Below are 24,835 nucleotides of genomic sequence, written 5' to 3'. Positions count from 1 at the left end.
TAAGTACTCTCATTATGTACACACACATAGTACAGTCAGTAAGTACTCTCATTATGTACACACACACATAGTACAGTCAGTAAGTACTCTCATTATGTACACACACATAGTACAGTCAGTAAGTACTCTCATTATGTACACACACACATTATGTACACACACACATAGTACAGTCAGTAAGTACTCTCATTATGTACACACACATAGTACAGTCAGTAAGTACTCTCATTATGTACACACACACACATTATGTACACACACACATAGTACAGTCAGTAAGTACTCTCATTATGTACACACACACACATTATGTACACACACATAGTACAGTCAGTAAGTACTCTCATTATGTACACACACACACATTATGTACACACACACATAGTACAGTCAGTAAGTACTCTCATTATGTACACACACACACATTATGTACACACACATAGTACAGTCAGTAAGTACTCTCATTATGTACACACACTCACACATTATGTACACACACATAGTACAGTCAGTAAGTACTCTCATTATGTACACACACATAGTACAGTCAGTAAGTACTCTCATTATGTACACACACACACATTATGTACACACACACATAGTACAGTCAGTAAGTACTCTCATTATGTACACACACACACTATGTACACACACATAGTACAGTCAGTAAGTACTCTCATTATGTACACACACATTATGTACACACGCACATAGTACAGTCAGTAAGTACTCTCATTATGTACACACACACACATTATGTACACACACACATAGTACAGTCAGTAAGTACTCTCATTATGTACACACACACACTATGTACACACACATAGTACAGTCAGTAAGTACTCTCATTATGTACACACACATTATGTACACACGCACATAGTACAGTCAGTAAGTACTCTCATTATGTACACACACACATTATGTATACACACACACACATTATGTACACACACACATTATGTTCACACACATATAGTACAGTCAGTAAGTACTCACATTATGTACACACACACACACACACACACACACATTATGTACACACACACACATAGTACAGTCAGTAAGTACTCTCATTATGTACATACACACATTATGTACACACACATAGTACAGTCAGTAAGTATTCTCATTATGTACATACACATTATGTACACACACATAGTACAGTCAGTAAGTATTCTCATTATGTACACACACACATTATGTACACACACACACACATTATGTACACACACACACACACATAGTACAGTGTGTCAGCAGCTCAGTACATTCAGTACATACTGCACTCTGTTACAGTTGTGTGTGTGTTTCAGTGCCTTCCGTGTGTTACTGGAGAATGATGAGGACCGACTGTTGGTGGTGTTTAACCGAGGACTCATCTTAATGACTGAGGTACAACTAACACACACACACACACACACACACTCTTTCAATAATCACTGAGCTTCTAACTTGAATGTCCATTCAAAACTGTAAAACTCTTCGTCATGCTCTCTGTCTCTATCTCTCTCTCTCCCTCTCTCTGTGTCTCTCTCTGTCTGTCTCCCTCTCTCTCTCTCTCTCCCTCTGTCTGTCTGTCTGTCTGTCTCTCTCTCTCTCTCCCTCCATCTAGTCATTTAACACCCTGCACATGATGTACCATGAGGCCACGGCGTGCCATGTGACCGGTGACCTGGTGGAGCTGCTGTCCATTTTCTTGTCTGTGTTAAAGGCGACCAGACCGTACCTGCAGCGCAAAGGTGTGAACATTACCCATAATGCACAGTGTGTTATATCTGACACCATTATATATCTGACACATCACTTCACATATAACACACTGTGCATTACCCATAATGCACAGTGTGTTATATCTGACACCATTATATATCTGACACATCACTTCACTGTTCATTTGTCAGTCAGAAGTTTCTCACTTTCTGTGTGTGTGTGTGTGTGTGTGTGTGTGTGTGTGTGTAGATGTGAAGCAGGCTCTGATTCAGTGGCAGGAGAGGATTGACTTTGCACACAAACTGCTGACGCTGCTGAACTCCTACAGTCCTCCAGAATTACGTAACGCCTGCCTTGGTAAAACACACACTTGTCTAATCTTAACATCAGACAGTTTTTGTGTAACACTTTTATTATAATGTGGATGTTACTCAGAGGTGTGGACAGTGTGAGAGGTGTGTATGACGAGTTCATTTTCTTTCTCAGACGTGCTGAAGGAGCTGGTGCTGCTGAGTCCACATGATTTCCTACACACACTCGTCCCCTTCCTGCAGCACAACCACTGCACCTACCACCACAGCAACATCCCCAGTAAGACACACACACACATACACACACTGCAGCAGTATTCATGACAAGTCTACACATGCACACTCACTACTTGTTAAATACAACCAAGTATAACACTTAGTGTGTGTGTCTGTGTGTGTGTCTGTGTGTGTGTGTAGTGTCATTTGGCCCCTATCTGCCCTGCAGAGAGAACATCAAGCTCATGGGAGGAAAGAACAACATTCGACCTCCGAGACCTGAACTCAACATGTGCCTCCTACCCTCCATGGTGGAAACCAGCAAGGTGTGTGTGTGTGTGTGTGTGTGCGTGTGTGTGATGTTATCACTGTTCTAACACTGTTGGTCCCTGCAGGGGAAGGACGAGATTTATGACAGGATGTTGATGGACTACTTCTTGTCCTATCACCAGTTCATCCACCTGCTGTGTCGAGTCGCCATCAACTGCGAAAAGTTCACTGAGACACTTGTCAAACTCAGTAGGTGTCTGTGTGTCCCCGTGCGTCTGTTTGTCCCCGTGCGTCTGTGTGTCTGACCGTGCGTCTGTGTGTCTGACCGTGCGTCTGTGTGTCTGACCGTGCGTCTGTGTGTCTGACCGTGCGTCTGTGTGTCTGACCGTGCGTCTGTGGGGGTGTGTGTGTGTGTCTGCCCGTGCGTCCGTCTGTGTTTGTGTGTGTGTGTCTGCCCGTGCGTCCGTCTGTGTCTGTGTGTGTGTGTGTGTGTCTGCCCGCCCGTGCGTCCGTCTGTGTGTGTGTCTGCCCTTGTGTGTCTGTGGGTGTGTGTGTCTGCCCGTGCATCTGTGGGTGTCTGTCTGTGCGTCTGTTTGTGTGTGTCTTTGTGCGTCTGTCTCTGTGTGTGTCTTTGTGCGTCTGTGGTGGGGGTGTGTGTCTGCCCATGCGTCTGTCTCTGTGTGTGTCTTTGTGCGTCTGTGGTGGGGGTGTGTGTCTGCCCATGCGTCTGTCTCTGTGTGTGTCTTTGTGCGTCTGTGGGGGTGTGTGTCTGCCCGTGTGTGTGTGTTCTAACTGTATCCTTGTGTGCAGGTGTGATGATGGCATATGAAGGATTGCCACTGCACCTTGCCCTGTTTCCAAAACTGTGGACCGAACTTAGTCAGTCTCAGGTAACACACACGCACACACACACACACGCACACACACTGTATTGTGCATACGGAACATAGGAAGTATCTTTAATTGTGTTAATGTCACTCCTCTCCCTAACACACACACTCTGCATCGTCACCATGCAGTCCACATTAGCTAAGACGTGTGTGAAGCTCCTGTGTGAGGATCCTGCGTTTGGAGAATATATCAAGTGTATTCTGATGGACGAGAGGACCTTCCTCAACAATAACACCGCTTACTCCTTTCTCACCGGCTTCCTACAGAAGGTAACACACACAGCTGCACTGTTCTCACACAAAATCAGCACAGAGATGTTTCTGACATGGTGCAAAAGTTTAAGCCCCCCTTAAACATGAGGACATTGGACTTTTTTACTACTCACAACACAACTGCCTGATTGTGTGAGTTTGTTATGACCTGAGAGGATGTGCTGAGAGAAACCGACTTTAAATGTGGAAATAAAAAGTGCTGACCCTGTCTGTGTGTGTGTCTGTGTCTCTGTCTGTGTCTCTGTCTCTGTGTGTGTGTGCCTGTCTGTGTGTGTGCCCGTGTGTGTCTGTGCGTGTGTGTGTGTGTGTAGGTGCAACCACAGGTCCTGTCCGGGCCGAGCTGTGCTAATCTCATCAGCGTTCTGGTCACCAACCTGCTGAACGAGTACCACTCCCTGCAGCCCGAACTGACCAATCAGAACGCAGAGCTCTGCAAGACCAGCAGCCTCCTCAATGCAGTCAGTAGCACACAGTTCTCTGTCTAACTGATCCTCTGAGCTAAACATTTATCAGGCTTTATAAAGATTGTGTGTGTGTGTGTGTGTGTGTGTAGGATCTTCGAGCTCTGGTGCTGATGTTGTCGGTACACACACCTCAGCAGCTTGACTCTGCGCTTTGCCCCGCCCTCCAGGAGCTGCTCACCAAATGCACTGCTTGCTTACAGCATCGCTCCACACAGACACTGGAGACCAAAGCCAAAGGTGTGTACACACACACACACACACACACACTTTTGTTCTACTTAACACTAAAGGATTTGAAGTATGGCATGACTTCACCCCTGAGCAACTATGTACTATATATCTCTCTCAGCGGTAATCACTGAGTGATAAGACCATGTGAGTTACAGCAGAAGTTACACAGCGACTTTACACAAGAACAAAATTGTGTAGAATTATTAAACGACGCAGAGGGAAATGGGTTTCATCTGAATCTGTCTGTCTGTCTGTCTCCGCTCTCTCCGTTTCTGTCTCTCTTCCAGTGGAGGAGGAAGGGGCGACTCCGGTAAAGCGGCGGCGTGTGAGCGGTGATGTCGATCGTCTGTCAGAGAGCGGCAACCTTATGGGCGGAGTCTGTTCCGCGTCCACTTCCTCCACATCGGTCCCTTGCTCAGAGCAGAAGGCGGAGCCTGCTGAGGCGTTAACGCCCAACAGTGCATCAGACATGGAAACCCGAGACTCGTCCCTCATCGACCCGGGATCAGAGCAGGACCCGCCGTCTCCACACAGCACCTTGAACAAAGAGGAGAAAATGGAGGCTTCTACATCATCGTCGTCGTCGTCATCGTCGTCATCATCGTCGCTGCCTGAGGTGTTCGGCCGAGCGGAGCCGAGACCGGGGCCGTCGGTGGACGGAGACGAAGAGGAGGGAGAAGGAGAGGAAGAGCATAAAGACACGAGGGACGCGAAGGAGTGCGAGAGAGAGAGTGCCTCTAATAAGACTAGCTCCTCTTCTTCTTCCTCTTCCGCTGACGACTCTGCAGTGTTGTTGCTCTCCGGCCTCCAGGACGCAGACGAGGGGCGGAGCTGCAGCCTTCATGAGGCGGAGTCAGGGATGGTCAGCCACTCCCCCTCACAGGGAGCATCTAGTTCCGGGCCGGACATCCTGGATGTGCTCCAGCGCACCGTCGAGGCGGCCATCGCCGTGGTTACTAAACTCTCCACCGGGGCTAAAGGAGGTTCACGCCCCTCCGCTTCGTGATGTCACTTCCTGTCTTTTATGTTTTTTTTTTTCCTTTCTGATACGTTTTCACACAGCGTTAAGAATCGCTAAGGAAGCTTTCAGATGCTGGACAGAAAAAAAAAAAACAGCTGAGAATTTAACTGCAGTGAATAGCAGCTATAGCATGTCTCAAAGGGCAAAGCAGACATTTCATTCTTCTTTTTTTTTCCTTCATTTTGCGGTTGCTGTAACGAGACAGGGAAAGTTTACAGAGTTTTAGTCCCTTCTGTTTCTAAGTTAATTTGCATTTTTAATCGTTGTGTTATCGTCTCCTGTGCCAGTTTTGTACTTATCCGAACAAGGCGTAAAACCGTCGTGCGGATTTCTTTCTTTTTTTTTTTTTCTCCTGTGGTCGATATCGAGCTACGTTTACCTGTACATTTGAATGGAAGATAAGAAAAGAAAAGAAAAAAATAACAATTTAAAGAACCACGACAAATTTTGATTCTGTTAAAGAATCTTCTAGTTGTTGCCTGGTCTTGTAAATGAGAAGATTTGAGAAGTTAAATATATTATGTAAGATATATGTATACAGTATAAGGGGTAAGGCTCATATATACTGTATATATATACACACACACACACATGAATCTACTGTGTATATACATATGCTGTATATGTATATAGACTTTATGGTGCTTTATCAGACACAGAGGATGTGTTGCTTGAATAAAGCACACCTGATGGAACTGTTGGAGCTATATTTTATTTACCGAGATACATTCCATAATCTATCTAATGTCATTCTCTTCATTATTGTTCCTGTTTTTGTTTGTTTATTATTATTATTATTATTATTATTTTGTTGCCTTGATTTATTTTAATATAGGATAACTTAATAAAATTTTAACATGATTTAATTATGAATCAAGTCACCGGGACAGACTGAGATTTCTTTTTTTTATAAACCCCTTTTACACACACGTCTGTATCTCGGGTCAAGTTTTAGTCACACTTTTATGTTTTTAGGCAGAAATGCAGTAAATTAGGTTTTATTATAGTTTATTAGGGGGGAAAAAACAATATTATGACATAAGGGTTCGCAGGAGGTAGGTCTGTGACGATACGACAGGTTGGATGATAAATAGAAAATAATTCTTTTTTTTAAAGGGAGGTGTAAATGGTTCAGTTCTGTCAGTTGTGAGCACATTTGATTGCTGTGAGGTGAATCTTATCGTATTAGTCTGTGAACTGGTGTCTGTCTGTGTGTGTGTCTCTGTCTGTCTCTGTGTGTGTCTGTTTGTGTGTGTGTCTGTTTGTGTGTGTGTCTCTGTCTGTCTCTGTGTGTGTGTGTGTTTGTGTGTGTGTGTCTGTGTGTGTGTCTCTGTCTGTCTCTCTGTGTGTGTGTCTCTGTCTGTCTCTGTGTCTGTGTGTGTGTCTCTGTGTCTGTGTGTGTGTCTCTGTGTCTGTGTGTGTGTCTCTGTGTCTGTGTGTGTGTCTCTGTGTCTGTGTGTGTGTCTCTGTGTCTGTGTGTGTGTCTCTGTCTGTGTGTGTGTCTCTGTCTGTGTGTGTGTCTCTGTCTGTGTGTGTGTCTCTGTCTGTGTGTGTGTCTCTGTCTGTGTGTGTCTGTCTGTGTGTGTCTCTGTCTGTGAGTCTGTCTCTGTCTGTGAGTCTGTCTCTGTCTGTGAGTCTGTCTGTGTGTTTCTGTCTGTGTGTGTCTCTGTATGTGTGTCTGTCTCTGTGTCTCTGTCTGAGTCTGTCTGTGTGTGTGTTTCTGTCTGTGTGTGTGTGTGTCTCTGTCTGTGAGTCTGTCTCTGTCTGTGTGTGTCTGTGTGTGTGTCTCTGTCTGTGTGTCTCTGTGTGTCTCTCTGTCTGTGTCTCTGTCTGTGTGCGTGTCTCTGTCTGTGTGTGTGTGTGTGCGTGTGTGTCTGTCTGTGTGTGTGTCTCTGTCTCACACAGACACACACACACACACTGCGTCATCACCATGTGCTGAAGCCTGGCATCGACTCTCCACAGAAGATAAGTGCATGAAATGTTCACAAGCAGAGATTTCTAAAGGGCTTTCATTTTGTATGTATTTTATTTCATGCTACACACACATTTCTCAGTAAAATTTGTTTTACTATTTAAAAAAAAATCCATTTTCCAGCCTATAAAACACACACCAGTAAAACAAACACGTTTTCTTTTTAGGTTAATTAATTTATTAATTTGACATTATATATATATATATATATAAAATAAAATGTACTGGATCTGAAGTAGAATATTTACTTTCCCATTTTTATATTAAAAAAAAATCAGCTTTAAGTCAAAACATTTACTGTAATTCACTAACATCCGCTAGTTCGATTAGCGTTTTTTTTTAGCATTATTTTAGCGCCATGCTAATACTCTGATCATCTACTGTATTCCCTGGAGGAGGATGACTGCAAATCTACAGTAATACCTGGACAAAAAAAGTATTACAGTCTAGAAAACACAACCGACAAATCTGTTTAGAGTTTAGAAATATAAATAAGTGTATTTCTGCTTTGTTTTTTTGTTTTTGTTTTTTAAGTCCAAGCGAATCTCTCCCTGCTCATGTGGGGTTCAAACTAAAATTTGGCCCTGAAACAGAAAAATGCTTCAGTTTCTTGTCGTATACATAAAGTGACTCAGTGTTGTGTGTGATTTTAGATATTTAAGTGGTTGTTAGAGCGAAGAGATGACGTTGGTGGGACATCGTGGGTTCTCTCCTGAGACGCTTCTGCTGTTTTTCTGTTACTATTCCAGCTTTTTTGATCCTGTAAATACATAAAAAGAGCGTTCTATGAATAGCTGGGCATGCTGAAGTGCTTTATTAATTATATTTATATAATATTTCATTTTGTGTAATGTTCACAAGACAAGATAGTCCTGAAGACCTCCCTCTGGGTTTTATACTCTTTATTATACCGTAACGCTGGAAACTCCTCCTGTAACTAAAGTCGGAGCTGCTGGTACGTACAATTCTTCAACACTGACCGATCTTTTCTTAAGGAGTTTAGTTTCCTGTGCTGTCGTGACACGGCGTTCACTAAATTCCAGGGCTTTCGTTACCATGACGTTAAAATGGGCGTGTTTACGGAGGTCTTGGAAACACTACTACGAAGGACAAAACAGTCATACAGGTAGATTTATTTTAGAAAACAAATAAACAATCAAACTATGGTTACGGTTAGGGATAGGGTTAGATGACCAAATAGGCCACGCCTACCCGATGACTTAATCTCTGTCACGCTGTTCTGAAATCCCTGGAAATAAGTGCCTGCCGTCGTGACACATATTATAGACTGCTATTTTATGCTAGCTGTTGATTAGCATGTTAGCTAGTGACAGGGCTCTCAAGTTTTGAAGACAGGCAAGAGTGACATATTTTAAATGTTTTTTTTCATTGGTTGTTGCGTTATAATAGTGCTATTTTCTGATTGGCTGATAAGTGTCAGGCTCGACTAAGAACTCCAGGGGAGACGCGCTTGATTCCTGCCCGCTTCCATAGAGACAGCGGTGCGGACTGATACATTTTGGGTGCTGAGGCTTATTAAATATATGATAAATAGTACGTTTTTCTGAGTGACAAATAAGACGTGTGGTGGGAGCGTGTGACAAAAGTCCGGAATGAGGGACTTGACAGCCCTGTAGTGATCTGATTGCCCCAAAAGCCCCAACATATGATGTCGGTCTCGTCGTCACTCTTTTTTGTGAATGAGTACAAGGTAAACTTCCTAACAGTGTTTTGTTTAGCGCTGATCGTTACCATCAGCAAGAGTAGCATTTCTGACAACGTCTGGCTGATCACTTACCTTCTGTTTAGCATTACATGAGTCTTCATTAGTGAAACTGCAGTTGACACAAACAAAAAAAAGTTACAGAGGATAGATTAACATGCTCTAATGTCCTAAAACCAAATACGCTCCTTCAAATACTCACACGCTGCAGCTCTCTGGCTTTCCTAGGTCAAAACTTTCTTCATCCGAATCTGTGTCTTTAATCTTCTTGAACCTGAGAGGGGGAAAAAAATAGTCACAACATAATTGTCCATAATTGCACATTTAACCTGAGGACAGTTTGGATAACCAGATAGATCGGAAAAACCAACAGATCGTCTGAAGGATGCAGCTGAAGTCCTTACTTTATGACCCCGACCACCACCAGAGTGATGAGAGAGATGAGGCTGAGTGCCAACATCACACCCAGGACAATAATGGCTGTATCGCTCGAGTTCTCCTGGTCCACAGGTTCTTTCTCCAGTCCTTCTAGTTCCACATCCGGACCGAACACTTTCTCCAGTTCAACTTTCACGCTTTCGCTTTCGCTCTTTAGCTTCCTGTAGAAGTCACAGTGTATAAGATCTGGATTTTGGGATCTCTTATTCTTAAAAAAAAAGCTCATTATTTACATGTTAATGATTTAACACCCTTTGCTTAGTAGTTGCCTGGATATACTGTGTATAGATCTGGGGGAAAAAATAAACTTATCATAAGACTTATTAGACTTAAATTTATCATTGCGGTAAGTCTTGGAGTACCAGGGCAACACTTTAGGGTATTAATAAGAGGCTAACTATAACTTTTTTTTTTTTGACTGATTTCACTGGAAATATATTCTGAATGACACTAATTACAGGTTCAGTGGAGACATGAACTAGAAGTAACGGTTGTTATGGTTAAAGAATGTACCGTCGACTAGGACAGGTTGATTTGCCTTGACTTACTCGTGGACTTTTTTGGCGCTGACGGTCACGCCGTCCGTGTCCACGGCGATGAAACTGACGTATGTCTTTGCATTTATCTTCATTACACGTGAACCGATCTGGTTTCCGTGCTCGCCTCGTACGCTGATGATTTGCACGCTCCACCCAAGCACCTTCTCCAGAGACCTGAGGGAGGGGTGGATGGATGGTGGGGTAATAAGGTGCTGATTTCCTCAAACATGATCTAAGTAACAGCACAATGCCAGAGCCCGGTGCCTTTATCACTGGAATCCAGCTCCAGTGAATGTTATCTTATACCAAATACTGGTTTTCAAACTAGAAAATCCTGAGGAAGTACTCACCTCTGCGTCTCTGTAATCTTCATCTCGACGGTGTGGACCGGCTGGTTCAGTGTGATCACCACAACGTTCTCGCTGGTGCTGTCTTTCACGAATATCTGGAAAGAGTCGTGCACAGGGTCACGCTCTGTCTTTTAGCTTGACTTGTTTACTTCTGAACAATAACATAATACCATTTGAACCATTGGATCCACGATGACAATAAGCACGCTAACACTGCAGATACTGAAAATGAGTGAGTAAAATTCACCTAATAAAGAAAAACAACCCACAACCCAGCTGACCAAGTGACCAGGTTAATCTGCTTTATGGTAGCAGTGGATAGGTTAACAAAGCCAGGAAGTCGTGGTGCTCTCAGAAACTCACCTGGATTTCAACGCTTGCAGAGAGTCCGTGTTTATCTGTGGCTTTAACGTGAGAGGTTACCGTCTTGCCACCCATTCCTGTTAAATCCAGCACGTAGACCTGACCAGAGATGCTGTCAATTCCCAGCAGTGAACTGGACTCCTGCAGGGAGTAACGGAGCTCCTCGGTGTCCCAGATGTCTGGGTCCGATGCCTGCGGGGAAAATTGAGTTCAACCCATCACCATCTTAAAATACGACACTCCTGATCCCCGGTAACATTTCAAAGCTGCCCATGAGCCCAAATGTCTCCTACCTTCACTGTCACTACTGGATATCTAAACGGAGCCATGCTGAAGATTTCTGCCATATACATTTCACGTTCAAAAGTCGGTGCCTCGTTCACATCTTCTACCTGAATCACCACCTGTTGAAAGCACATATTAAGAAAGGACACATCATTTTATCTAACAACCTCAACCTGCGTTCGCTCAGGGTTGGATTAATCCTGTGGGTTAATACCGTGGTCTTAGCCGTGTTCTGAGGAGTACTGGAGTCAGAGGCTTCCACGTTAACCACGTACGTTTCCTTTTCTTCTTTATCCAGTGACTTTAATGTTTTGATAGCTCCGGTTTTGTCCACAGCGAACAGGTCTGTGTATGATATCAGACTATAAGTGACCTCAGTCAGATGGCTTCCTGTTAGCACTTTGACTTCACCCACGATTGTTTCCTTCGGTTCGTTCTCCTTTACTGAGAAGTAGTAGGTGGAGTTCATAAATTCGATGCCTTCCGTCGGCAGGATGGTTCTCACCTCGATCGTGACCGTTGCTATGGAGGAAGAAATACACGATCTATAAACTTTTTTTTCCCCCTACATTTCCAATAAGTAGTGGGTACGGTGTTATACTCACTACAGACCTGTATCGTTTAGAGGTGGCGTTCCATGGTCCGTTGCTATAGCGATAAGCTTTATGTCCATGTCTTCGGTGATGTTAGAATGGTCATGAGTCCAGGTGATGGCTCCTGTCTCAGGATTCAAATCCACCATGTCGGATTCCTCAGAGAACCTCGAGAGAGAAAATGACAGAATTTTTCTATTTATTTACGTTGTGAAAACTTTATAACCATCCTCTTCCTGCATTATTATTTTTCTTACAATTTTACTTGTAGTGTGTTGTCACAGTTATTACATTTGTGGAAGGAATTTGCCGTGACTCTGGAGTTTGTGCTTCGTGATTTCTCAGTAACATCATGAGCTATAAACCAGGTATGACTGTTTACAGCTGCTATAAAGCAAGTGATAACACTCTAATTTGTTTCAAGGATGTTCCACAATGTTAAATATCACTACAAATGCGATAAGAATTATAAATGTTGGCAAACCGCTTTGGTATGCCAGGATAAACACACAGGATTGTGCTGTAATAGGAAAACAAAACAACTTCCTGCTGGTAACAGTAAGTCTGTTTCTTCTTCAGCCCAATCACATTAACTCTGTGTTCATTAATTATCTCTTACAGGACGTGATCTATTCCTTACTTGGACTCCATGTTGCCTGGGTCAATGTTTTCACAAACTTTTCACAGCATTATACATTTCCATGCTAACCTGTATGTGATAAGAGAGTTGTTCCCGGTGTCTTGATCTGTAGCCCAAACGGTTAACACCACGTCTCCTTTTTTAACATCTTTAGCCAAGACTCTTGTTGAGTAGGAAGGCTGACTGAATACCGGAGCGTTGTCATTAACATCGGTCACAATAATAGTCAGCGTGGTAATGTTCTAGAGAACCAAGATGAAATTCAGCGGACTAGCGATGTCATTACATACCAAGGAATAAATGGGATGGGAGATTTTCAAGTGTCTTTAAAGACAAGACCAAAGAAAACCACTTACGTGTCTTGGTGGCACGCCGTGATCACTAGCGACAAGGATCAAATCATAAACCTCTTGTTTCTCTCGATCTAATGTCCCAGTCACCATCAGAGTCCCATCCTGAAAGACAGAATTGTGAGCCACGTTAATGGAAACACGCCTGTGGAAGAGCTATGGTTCTGAAGGTGTTAACCCCTCTTACCGCTTCAAATCCAAAGACTTCGTTATAGGAGTATGTGGTCAAGGAGACCTCGCCGTTTGGGCCGATATCACGGTCGGTGACTCGGATTTGAGTCACTTTGCCTGTTTTGTCTTCAGGAATCATTAAAGGATTTGGGAAAACAGCATATTGTGGGTTGTTGTCATTGACATCCAGGACCGTTATGTTGATCTGGGCCGTTGCACTTAAGCCATTGATGGGCTGATCTACGGCCACCACCTGGGGAAAGATTAGGGAGGTTTATATCAGCTAGGAATCTCTGTTAAAGAAAAGTGCAAGCAATTAAAAAATCTGTTACTTGCCTCTATGATATAGTTGTCTCTTGTCTCTCTGTCGAGGCTGGAATTGCTCAGCAGGAAGACCACACCTTCCTTGTTAATACTGAAAACATCACTGGTCAAAAGGAAGTGCCCATTGGAGAATCCACCCTTTAGAGGAAGGAAACAGAGACTTGAAAACTCCCTATACTAAAACTTGTTACCTGAAGCTAACAAAAATCTTATTGACTTTTAGCCATCATTTTTCAGGTAATCTTGTTTGCATTGTTTGGTCAAATTTCTAAAGCACTTCACTCATTTTTCTCCCCAATTTGATCAAATGCCAATTCTCAATCTTCCCCCAGCAAACAGCTCTCATGACACGACCGCTACCCCCGGGGTCCGGAGACGGACACTGAGATTGAGTATACCGTATTCTCCTTTGAGAGAATATGACCAGTTTTGCTCCATTATCTCTTGGTCATGGGTATTTGTACCGTCATCTGGAGTCAAATGTCATTTTAATATTCTTTTACTTTCCATTACTCCCTGTCTCTCACCTCATTGTCATCCGTCACCTCCAGTGACACCACTGCAGATCCAGGAGCTAGATTCTCATAGACAGCCACATCGTATTGATCCTTGCTAAACTTTGGAGGTTTATCATTCACATCTTCCACCGATACAACCACCACTGCGGTGCCTGAAAGAGCCGGAGTGCCTCCATCCCTCCCCTCTACCTGCAGGGTGTATTTCTTCGCCTTGCTGTAGTCCAGCTGTACGGCTACACTTATTATCCCGGACTCGGTGTCTATGGAAAAGGCTGCGGGTGAAGAAGGTGGTTCCTGTTTGGCGATGTGATAGGTCACAACACCGTTAGGACCGATGTCTTTGTCGGTGGCATTGACAACGATCACATTTGCTCCAACAGTGGCATTCTCTAAGACACTAGCCTCGTAGCGCTGTGTGGAAAATGTTGGGGGGTTATCATTGACGTCAGCTAACGTGACCACCACGGACGCTGTTGCTGATAAAGGTGGCCGACCTTGATCTTGTGCGACCACGATGAGGTTGTACTTGTCCTGGGTTTCTCTGTCCAGTGCTGCTGCTACGATGATTAAACCAGTTTCTGGGTTGATGCTGAACATCCCTGCAGAACCCACCAGACTGTAATGTATCTCAGCGTTTAACCCTGAATCTGCATCCTTGGCTTCTACTTGGGTCACATTGGCTCCGATTGCCGCATTTTCCTGGATGTTAACAGGAATCGTGCTAGAGGCAAACTCGGGACTGTTGTCGTTGATGTCCAGTACTTCGACGTGAACCGAGGCTTCATCACGGGTAGTGCCATCTGAAATAGACACCAGGACAGTGTAGTTCTTCTGGACCTCGTAGTCTAGTTTGACCTTTGTCATGAGCATTCCCGTCAGCTGGTCTATGGAGAACTTATCTGCTTCCGTCTCGACAGTTAAGGTGACAGGGGACGCGGACAGGAAAGTAACCTGGAGATCAAAACATTATAATCTTTAATCTCTAAACTCTAACTGCTGACAGGAAACAGACCATTATTCATTTCATCAAAAAAATCAGACAATTAATAAAAACATGACATGATGATGATGATAACCAATTCAGCAAAATTCAAATGTGTCGAAGTCTCCAATACACACTAAGGGGCTTTTTTGGATTTATTCATTCATTGATCCATTTTCAACCACTTATCCGAACTTCTCGGGTCACGGGGAGCCTGTGCCTATCTCAGGCGTCATCGGGCATCGAGGCAGGATACACCCTGGATGGAGTGCCAACCCATCACAGGGCACACACTCTCATTCACTCTCACACTATGGACAATTTTCCAGAGATGCCAATCAACCTACCATGCATGTCTTTGGACCGGGGGAGGAAACCGGAGTACCCGGAGGAAACCCCTGAGGCACGGGGAGAACAAGCAAACCCCCAACCCTGGAGGTGTGAGGCGAACGTGTTAACCACTAAGCCACCGTGTCTTTCTTAGTTAGTTAGTTAGTTAGTTAGTTAGTTAGTTAGTTAGTTAGTTCTAAAAAGAATCATTATTTTTTTTGTTAGGATCTGTTATTATATTTATAATTCCTATGTGCAATTCCAGTTATTTGTATTTTAGCTATTTTTATGTGGAAAAAAAATAAGATTTTAACACATTTTACATTTTTTTTTAAGATAACAGATCCAACTGGTGTATCAGCTGATTCTCAGGGTTTCTTCCTGTTATTTTTGCGTCCATGTTGATGACTGAATGTCTTTGTCATGTCTCACTTCAAGCTCATATGAAAGTAGACACTCAGGACATTGAGAATTTGGAGTGTTTCTCTTCTTACTTAGCCTACTAGGGACAATTTATTTATAAAAAAAAAAAAAGATCAAAAACAAATGTTTGTATCTTCAAATGAAATGTCAAACCCATTTCTGCTCTCTGAGATGCTCCAAGTGTTTGTGCATAAGCACTAAAATTCAGTGTAAGATTAACAACAGAGGGAAAAACACACGTCTCACACTCAAAGACAACAGAGTCCTGACTTATTATAGATCAGACTTAACAATGGAGATAAACAATGTCATCATCAAAGTGTTGTATCAGAATAAATCAGCAGGTAAAAACAATTATCCAGTATCTGCAGTATGGGGACTTAAAAGACCACCTTGACAATCTCCGTCTTCGCCTTTTGCTCTTCCTCGACTTTCCCTTGATATATTTTCTGTAGGAAATGTGGGCGAGAGTCTCCGAACGCATTAATGTCCACGGCAACAGAGGACGCGCGACTCACGACGCCCCCTATGGGGATGGAGAAGAATGACGAGCTTTAGATGTATAGTTCTCCCATTTTTTTAGTAGGATGAAGTAAAGTTAAACGGTCGACTTACCGTCCCTTGCTGTTACGATCAACAAAAACTGCAGGATCTGGTTCTCCAGGAGAGGGATGGTCTTATTTAACGATATCTCGCCCGTGTTTTCATTGATGCTAAAATAACCTTCTTGGTTCCCAAAGTCGATGAAGTATCTGATTTCACCGTTCAGTCCCTCGTCTAGATCCGTAGCTTCTACCTGTATGTGGTAAAGGAATACTGGTGTCAAGACGAGGAATTCATTATTCCTAATGAATAAAAAAAGTCAGAATATGGAAAAGCGACTGGAGGCTTTAGACCGAAACACTGAAGATGTTTTATAAGTTCGATTAAAATTTATATAATAATCTCTGAAGGTTTCTGATGGTTTTGTACTCTGTCGGTATTTATAATATAGCATCTCATTTGTAGCTGATTGTAGATTCAGAATTTAATAGATTTCTAATGACGTACTAATGAGTCTAACTTTTCATCCGGTAGTGAAAAGTTCACAACACAATGCTCTTAAAAAACCAGTAAAACATTGAGGTTAATCATAAACACACACGTGTGTTCCAACACAGCAGTGATAGCAGAGTTATAAACAAGTCTGAGATAAGAAAACAGTTTCTCTATTGAGAAACATAATCAGATAATGCAAACAATGATGCGTCACCTTGACAACCGCCATGCCGACAGTCTGATGCAGGGGAATTTTGCCCTCATACTTGGTGCTTCCGAAAACTGGACTGTTATCGTTCTCATCCGAGAGGCTGATGTTCACGTTGGCTGTCGTGCTGTACGTGGAGGGCAATTTCTCACTCGCCTCAATCTGTTTTACAGAAAGAAAATGACATTAAAATAAGAATTTAAATACATTAGTACAGTCATGTTTACATGAATTTCAGTTTTTCTGCCACGGACTCCATATGTTTTATATAAATCCTACAGTAATTCGATCAAATTTATCGCAGTGTCACCTGAACACGTTCCTTTAATAGAAGCGATTAGACCGATCTAAAAACATCGGACACCCCTGGATTAGACTGTAGGAAACTCTGACCTTGCCTACAGAGATCACAATTTACTTTACAGTTCAATAGTAACAGAGACTTTGTTAAGAATCTTGAATACTGAATATTTCTTTTTATAAAAAAAAATTATTCAGAACCATTTCCAATTAAAATAAAAAAAAATTTCAATGTCAGACTTGTACTAATATTAACTATTAACTCATTTTACTCCACATTTCTACTGACTGTAGGAAATTAAAGGCAGGGTCTCCGATTTTTGAGGAATGCTTCAGAAAACTAGACAAAAACTAGACAAAAATCTAAACAACCGTGTAGCCAATGAGCAGAAAGGGGCAGAGAGAGTGTTCAGTGCGCATGTGTGACATTAGCAGAAAGCGGTTTTAACATTGACATGGAGGATAAAAACAAAGAAAGAAAGCGAAGAAAGACTTACGATAAGGACAAGAAGTAGGACGTGTTAATATAGGATCAGCTTTCCAGCGCTGGAGAGAACTGAAGGAGCAGGAAGTTGGCCACATATTCACAGGTTGGAGTTTCCCGAGTCAATAACTCCTGAGCTAAACGCTGTTACTACACAAATAACACCTCGTTTCTATCGTAGTAATGTAGAGAGGCAGCTACAACCGCGTTTTGTGTAGTAACAGCATTTAGCTCAGGAGTTATCGACTCGGGAAACTCCGACCTGTGAATATGTGGCCGACTTTACTTAAGACGCCGAGGCGCTTTTTTCCTTCTCGATAGGTGAGTAACGTTGGTTTTGCTTTGTTACACAGAACTAATATATGCCTTTGTCCTTTACATCATTATGCTTGTGTGTCATTTTTGCTTGTTTGTTTATCTACAATCGTATCGTTCTTCCCTTCAGCTGTGATAAAGACACGTTTCTTTCTGTTAGTCGCCTGGGTTACGTATGTGTGGGCGGAGCTATCGATACAGGGGTGGGACCCATTTGGGTTAGGGGCGTGTTTGTTTTGGTGATTTTATATGTCAACATTGGCTTTTAAAAATCGGAGACCCTGTCTTTAACTTTACACACAATTACTCAATTGTACATTATTATACAATTATATAATTCTTATTTCAAGTAGATGAAATATTATGAGATTTCACGTAAATCTCAGAAACCTTCTGTTTGTTTGTGTTTCTTGACATTTCCTTTAATGTCTGTTTACTATATTGTTGCTTCGACCCGATTCGTGGTTGCACGTGTAAATCCATCGCATTCACGTTCATCCAGAGCGATGCACCAAAGTGCTTTGAAGTCTGTATTAACGATCACATCAACACCGGTACACTAGATTTACACACTCTGTTGGGACAAAATCTAGAAAAAAAATTTTTTTGGTGGTGTTGCACAATATCTCAGTGCTCGAGCTGCTTGTTCAACTGAATTAACAGCCCGCGTTAGGGTTAGGGTTTTACTGGTTTTACTGTTCGTTTCTCATTGACAGTGTTTTTGGAGCTCACTCTCTATCACTTGACGTCTCTATGAACCATTTTGTTCTTTGAAGGAATCGTATTTCTTGTGTGTGATTTTATTTAGCTCTTAAATTCAGGGCTATGCTGGTGTACAGTACCTGAAAAACAAAGCCTTGGGTTGTCTCTCTGTCCAGCTCGGCGGACGTCTTCACCCTGATGGATCCATCTGGACCGATGGAGAACGGAACTGTATCCGGAACGAGCCTCAGCGTTCCCAAAAATCCTCCCTACAGATCAGAAAAAAATAGTTTTTTATTGAATTTACATTTGTGACATTTGGCAGATGCCTTTTTCCGGAACGACCTGAGAAGTTTCTCATGATGTTCTGGTCACTAATCAACCTCTTGACCACTTTTTCCAGTAAGTGCTGGAAATTCTACAGCTTCTACTGATTTTTGGAAAGATTAATTAAACATCAGTAAAAGCCACACAAACCTGATCCAGGTCTGTGACTGTGGCCTGAAGGACAAACTGCCCTGTGGGGGAATTTTCTGGTATAACTGCAGTGTATTCGCTCTTGTCAAACTCTGGTGGGTTGTCATTCAAGTCCTCAACCACGACGAACACAACAGCGTTGGCGGTTTTAGTCTCGTCGTCCTGCTGAGCTGCCTGAAACCCACACACACACACGTATAAACACACACGTTACGTTATAATCATAATAAAAGTCTATCCTACAAATTCTAACCATTTTGTTTACTGATACTAAGGGAACATCTGTGAAGCTGAAACTGACATACTGTCGACTCGACGGTTTTCAGAGTAAGGGTGTACAAACTTTTGCACTCAATAGTCATTAATCATTATATCATTAATCACGATGTATTAATATATTGTACGACTGTGTTGGAGAAACTCCACCTGTATGTGGAGCGTGAGGCTTTCTATTTCCTCTCTGTCCAGCGCCGTTGTCACGGAGATGACCCCGGTGTTCTGGTCGATACCGAAGTTGGGCTGATATTCAACTGGAGTGACTGAGAAGATCATGTGAAATAAAACACTTCACACAACACAGAAACCGACACAAACGGTATAATCTAAGGTCTAAAAATAAAATCTTTTCACTTCCCCTTTGTCTGATGATTTCATTTCGCTTAAGCAAGACTTTTTCAGTCGCGCTCCAGAGATCAGCCCAATCTGGCATTACAAATATAGTGTGACTGTAAGAAGAAGAGTGTAAGACGCTTTACCGGCATTGATGCTGTAAACTACAGGCTGGTTGATTCCCGTGTCTCCGTCCTGAGCTTTTATAGCCTCTGGAGTGACTGTTGTAAAGACTCCGACCTGAGAGCAGAGTTCATTACAGACAAAATCCAAACGAACCACAGAGCGATGCATCAGAATTTCAATAAATCTGTTTAAATATCACGTCAAGCATATAAATAAATAATTACTAAAGAAAAATATTTTGTGTGTGTGTGTGTGTGTGTGATTATATCGTATCGTTATCTATGAAAAGGCTTATAAAAAAAAAAAAGACAAAGATAGCGGCAAACCCGTCCGGGAAGAGACGTGACTTTGTCGTTCGAGCTAGACGCTTAGCTAACAGGTGAAGCTGCGCTGATATGAACTGATATTAACATCAGCTAATGCACAGCGGGAGAACATGACAAAAGCAGAAGCTGCAGTATGTTTGAAAGAGCAGAGACGAACTGAGCACAGGTGGAGAGTCTGACTCTTTAGCATTAGCATTAGCCATCATACACCAGAGCACTAGCATTAACTGCAGAGGCGGTAATGTTCTGTTCTATCTCTTATAATGTACATTTGAAAAACATTTACATATATATATATATTAATCCTGTATTTTATGTTTCTTTCTGTTTCTTCTGCAGTGATTAGCTTCATTCTGGCATTGTGGCATTTTGTAACTTTTCATCTTTAATTAAGTTCATCTCCCTCGTACCTGATTCTCATTGATAGATGCCTGGTACAGAGCGTGATCGAAATACGGGTTCATGTTGTCGAAGTCTTGTACTTCGATGATGACGGTGGCCGTGTCAAACTGATTGGCAACATCCTGCAGAAAGAAAAGAGGAAAAGACGAGTGTCAAGAAAGAAAAAAAAACCTGTGTACAGGTCAATCAAGTCACAAAGACTTTTATATTGTCATTTCACCCATATATCTCTGGTTCAGTACATAGTGAAATGAAACCATGTTCCTACAGAGATGTTGTTCTTCTTCTTCTTCTTCTTCGGGTTGCTCCCTGTTTGTGGTCTCAAACAGCAGATCCCATGGTCTGAATATTTGATTTGGTTCAGGTTTTACACCAGATGCCCTTTCTGACTCAACCCTACCATTTTACCTGGTCTTGGGATTAGCTCCCCATCACGAATCAACCCCTAAGTGCACCGGTTTCATGTCTTGCCCCACTAGCACGTATGCAATTAAGCAATGAAGAGCTCCTGAATAACTAATAGATCAGCAGCATTTTTGAGTTCATTATAGATTTAACACTTATTCCTTCCTGATGAAGTCTTCAGATAATCGCTGATGTAGACCATAAAATATCTGTCTGTCTGTCTGTCTGTCTGTCTGACTGTCTGACTGACTGACTGACTGACTGACTGACTGACTGATGCTGTGAATCCATCCCAGGCCACTTTGTTTATTACTGACACTTCTGATGAGACAATAATAATGAAAAAAAAAGTGTTTTGTTTTTGAAGTATATTCCTATAAACCTGTTACACATGACTTGAATCGTGTTGCTCTCACATGAACCGACTGCACACTTCCTGTTCCAGCCTCTGAGATGTACTGGAGTTATTATTATATTGTATAGATGACTAGAGTACACAGGGTTAATGTTTACCGCAGCTTTCACGGTGAAGTTGTAGACGTTGACAACGTTGTAGTTCAGCCGGCGGCGTAGTCTGATAATTCCATCGTTCCTCACCTCGAAATCAGCTGGAACCGGAGGCTGAACAAAAGAGCATGATAGCCCAAATTCACACAACTAATGTAGCTCATCAGGAACTGATACTTGGTGCAACTGGCTTAATCAGTTACTATGATATTTTATAAGAAGTCAATAAAGAAAGCGAATGGTGTGATGCATTTTTACTTATTATACGACACATGCATTTCTATCCATTTGTATTTACAGTGAAACATTTGTTCCTTGATCAGATTTTCTTTCTTTTGGTAATGAGATAAGGCACACAAAAAAAAAAGAAAAAGAAAGAATAGACTTTCCAGTGTTGAAAAACAGATTTAACTCTGACACTGTACAGAAAAATTCACCATACTGACCTCTTTTTTTAAAATTATTATTTATTTGTTTGTTTGTTTGTTTGCTTGTTTGTTTATTTATTTATTTTAAGAGTGAAACAGTGCCGAAACTCACCAGTATGGAATAAGTGACTTTGCTGTTTTCTGGTGAAACGTCAGCATCAACCGCTTGCACCTTCAGCACCTGGAAATTCACTGCTTCAGTCTGAACAAAAAAAACCAACAACTGCGTGTTAACTTCTGAACTTTACTCCAATCCAATCCAATATCCAAAACAGTCGACAAATCTTCACTGAGATGGAGACCAAACGATGAAATGATAAAAAAATTAATAGAATAAATGCTGACAAATTCACCTCAGATACAGTAGCCGTGTAGATTTTCTGTTCAAAAACCGGCGCGTTGTCGTTGATGTCAGTAACATGGATTGTTCGAGTGTTCTTATACTGCGGTGGGAAAAAAACCTATTTAAATCATTTATTCTATTTTAATGTCATATATAGATATGTAATTAGTCTAAACTTACTCCTGTGTTTCCACAAGTCAGTGAATAGTACAGTGTTCCACCAGACTAGAAAAAAACAACAGCAATATATATATATCAGTGACATTTCTCTGTGGTTGTTCAACATACAGAGAAAAGGAAAAAAAGTAACTCAAGGAAAAAATTACTTCAAAAAATGATCAAACCTCACACACTATAAAAACTTCTGACGTTGAAGACGGCACGTAAAATCATGATTCATCAAATCTTATCAATAAAACAATTACCTGTGGCCAAGGTGTGCTGAGATTAAAGACCGATCGGATTTGTTTATCTGTATATAGAACAGAAATGTGTAGGGTGTGAGAGGAGAACCTCTATTAGAACGTCAGCATCCAGGGGTTTTATGGTTCTGACGATGGCGGTCGTTTCTTCAGGAACATGGACCAGCTCCAGAAAGTGTGTACCAAAGGGGAAGAGGTAATCCTCCAGCTTCAGGTCGTCACCAGGGCTGATGTTACTCAGGGTCTCTACAACACCTGTGGGCCACGAGTGTCCCAACAGTCACATTAGACTCTCAAACCTTCTTATTTCCTTCAACTTTCCACAGATTTTGTATAGCCATGACTCAGATAAGCAACACAGATTATCATCATCATTATTTCCTTTTTTACCTGCTTTAATATTATCGTAAGTTACTCCAAAGCACCCTGTAACAGAGCTAGCTAGTTAGCCTACTTCACATAGCAGAGGGAATAGCTAGCATGGTGCTGCTTGCTAACTCAATAAAGCGCATTTTTTATACAGTACGTGTGTAAGTTGTGGTTGTTTTTTTTTAATTTAATGTAAAACAAATAGTTAATTTTGTGTGTTAGACTAGGGAGAGAGAACAGGAGGCTCATAAATCCTCCCATAAACATTCTATGTGCTAATTAGATGGGAACTTTAGGGGAGTGTGTGTAATAAGTCTGTCTGTGTTTTTGTCCTGTTTCTGTCTGCTGCCTTGCCCTGTTGTTAATTGTTTGCTCCGCCCACTTCTTGGTTACCATGGACGCTAATTGTACTCAATCTTTCCTCCAGGTGTGTTGTCTTTGTCTCTGATTGTCTCTGCTTTGTCATTGGTTCCTGTCACCTATATATTCTCTGTTTGTTCACTTCCCTGGTGCTAATCATTTAAATGGTCCTGTTTCCTGTCAGCTCTGTGTTCGGTCTTGTTTTGCCTGCCTGTCTGTGTACTTGTTTTTGGTCATTAAATCTCTTTACTGCATTTGGATCCTCATTCACCTTTGCCTCGCCGTGACAGTGTGTACGCATGTGCGTAATTAGATGAGGTGAATGGGAGGTCAAATAAACACAAATGCTCACACACACAGAATACACCACAAACATATAGTCTACAAAAGGGTTAGCTGAATCACTAAACTTGGCACTCTACACTGTATGGAAGACGCCTTTTGCTGCAGGAAAATAAAATTCTATCTTTACTCCTTTGCTTTTACCACCACCTGTGAGTCTGTGTGTTTTTTACATGTAGATAAAAATTGCCACCGCACTAATGTAGAGATTTAATTAGTGGGAAAATAAAAGCTTAATAATCTAATAAAGAGTAACGCTTTTTAATGTCATATCATAATTTTATATATAAAGTTGGCAGTGTAACAGTTAATGATCCTTAATTAGGGGTCCAAGCAGAAAAGGCTCATATTCCTTTAGCTTATTCATTTCTTTCTACAAACCAAACTTATTTGCTTATTTACATGATTTTGTTTCTCCTCTTACAAAAAAATCGATTTCTCGAATCAACATTCGCATCCAGCGAGTCATAAAAGGACGGACAGGGGAAACGTTCCTTAAGCTAGAAGTACGAGACGTGCGTATGTGGGAGTCATATTGTTTACCTTCATAGCCCTCTGTAGTAGATCCCAGGTTCTGGTTACTTCCACTTGCACAGTTTATCACTGAGGAACCTGAGGACGTTGGTGACTGTTATTGATGTGTATTAATCAACGCTGAATTGTTACTGATGACATTTTACAAACATTCTTTTTTTAAAAAAAAGCTTTTTAGACCACAACGTCACACGGTCAGTTGGAGTAGTAACATTATTTGATTGGTGAATAAGTGGCTTACCGATAGCGGCCTGAACGGCGTGAACACACACACAGGCCAGAAGGAGAGCGCAGAAAAAGTAGTTCATATCGTCCACCGCTGGTGTGTCTCCTCTGCATCTGTATGAAGTGAAGCTTACACTTCAGATGAGGTGTGAGAAAGAGAACAGCAATCTGGGCTGTCCATAACCACCCCATCCCCCCACCCCCACCCCACACACCTCCCTCTCTATCTTTATCTATCTCTCTTAGGGCACTGCTCGTCATAAACAGTAATAACTGTATGTCAGGCTCAAAGGTCTAAATGTTGCTTTTACATTATGACCTAGGTGCATGTGTTTTAGGGAATATAAACTTATAATCATGCTGTTATCTGAAAAACACTCAATAGAGAGATGAAGCGTGATGAGATACTTTTACCACAAACCCGACGATGATTATTTTCCAAATAATTTCCAAACACCTTTTAATCGTGACTATAGCTTTTCATTATGGCGTTTAGCATGTTTAGCTCACACCT

At 41.9% G+C, this 24,835-nt stretch overlaps 2 protein-coding genes across 4 annotated transcripts in view; one reads left to right on the top strand and one right to left on the bottom strand.

Annotated features, from left to right (window-relative positions):
- The window catches only part of usp34 (ubiquitin specific peptidase 34), a 52,215-nt gene extending 45,943 nt beyond the window's left edge, over positions 1-6,272 (top strand). For all 3 annotated transcript variants that reach the window (XM_027178957.2, XM_027178955.2, XM_027178958.2), the window contains exons 68-78: positions 1,323-1,401; positions 1,622-1,748; positions 1,969-2,076; positions 2,206-2,310; positions 2,448-2,572; positions 2,642-2,765; positions 3,327-3,406; positions 3,536-3,676; positions 3,991-4,137; positions 4,233-4,380; positions 4,662-6,272. In XM_027178957.2, the coding sequence (XP_027034758.2) occupies positions 1,323-1,401; positions 1,622-1,748; positions 1,969-2,076; positions 2,206-2,310; positions 2,448-2,572; positions 2,642-2,765; positions 3,327-3,406; positions 3,536-3,676; positions 3,991-4,137; positions 4,233-4,380; positions 4,662-5,380 (1,903 nt within the window). In that variant the 3' untranslated portion in view covers positions 5,381-6,272. The remainder of the gene's footprint in view (positions 1-1,322; positions 1,402-1,621; positions 1,749-1,968; positions 2,077-2,205; positions 2,311-2,447; positions 2,573-2,641; positions 2,766-3,326; positions 3,407-3,535; positions 3,677-3,990; positions 4,138-4,232; positions 4,381-4,661) is intronic.
- Positions 6,273-7,389: 1,117 nt separating this feature from the next.
- Positions 7,390-24,497, bottom strand: LOC113663683 (protocadherin Fat 4). The gene is made up of 30 exons (XM_027179081.2): positions 24,338-24,497; positions 24,106-24,174; positions 22,583-22,746; positions 22,250-22,294; positions 22,080-22,169; positions 21,839-21,928; positions 21,305-21,412; positions 20,395-20,508; positions 19,679-19,772; positions 19,350-19,462; positions 18,924-19,097; positions 18,587-18,715; positions 16,652-16,807; positions 16,015-16,195; positions 15,792-15,925; positions 13,674-14,615; positions 13,159-13,284; positions 12,839-13,075; positions 12,658-12,756; positions 12,371-12,543; positions 11,681-11,829; positions 11,283-11,590; positions 11,077-11,187; positions 10,784-10,975; positions 10,421-10,515; positions 10,080-10,244; positions 9,498-9,692; positions 9,296-9,367; positions 9,169-9,205; positions 7,390-8,130 (listed from the first exon to the last, which is right to left on the bottom strand). The coding sequence occupies exons 1-30, from the start codon at positions 24,402-24,404 to the stop codon at positions 8,020-8,022; spliced, it is 4,740 nt and encodes a 1,579-aa protein (XP_027034882.2). The 5' UTR covers positions 24,405-24,497; the 3' UTR covers positions 7,390-8,019.
- Positions 24,498-24,835: the final 338 nt, after the last annotated feature.

The sequence above is a fragment of the Tachysurus fulvidraco genome, chromosome 18, assembly GCF_022655615.1.
Source record: "Tachysurus fulvidraco isolate hzauxx_2018 chromosome 18, HZAU_PFXX_2.0, whole genome shotgun sequence".
Taxonomy (NCBI): domain Eukaryota; kingdom Metazoa; phylum Chordata; class Actinopteri; order Siluriformes; family Bagridae; genus Tachysurus; species Tachysurus fulvidraco.
This window is presented reverse-complemented; position numbering and strand designations above follow the sequence as displayed.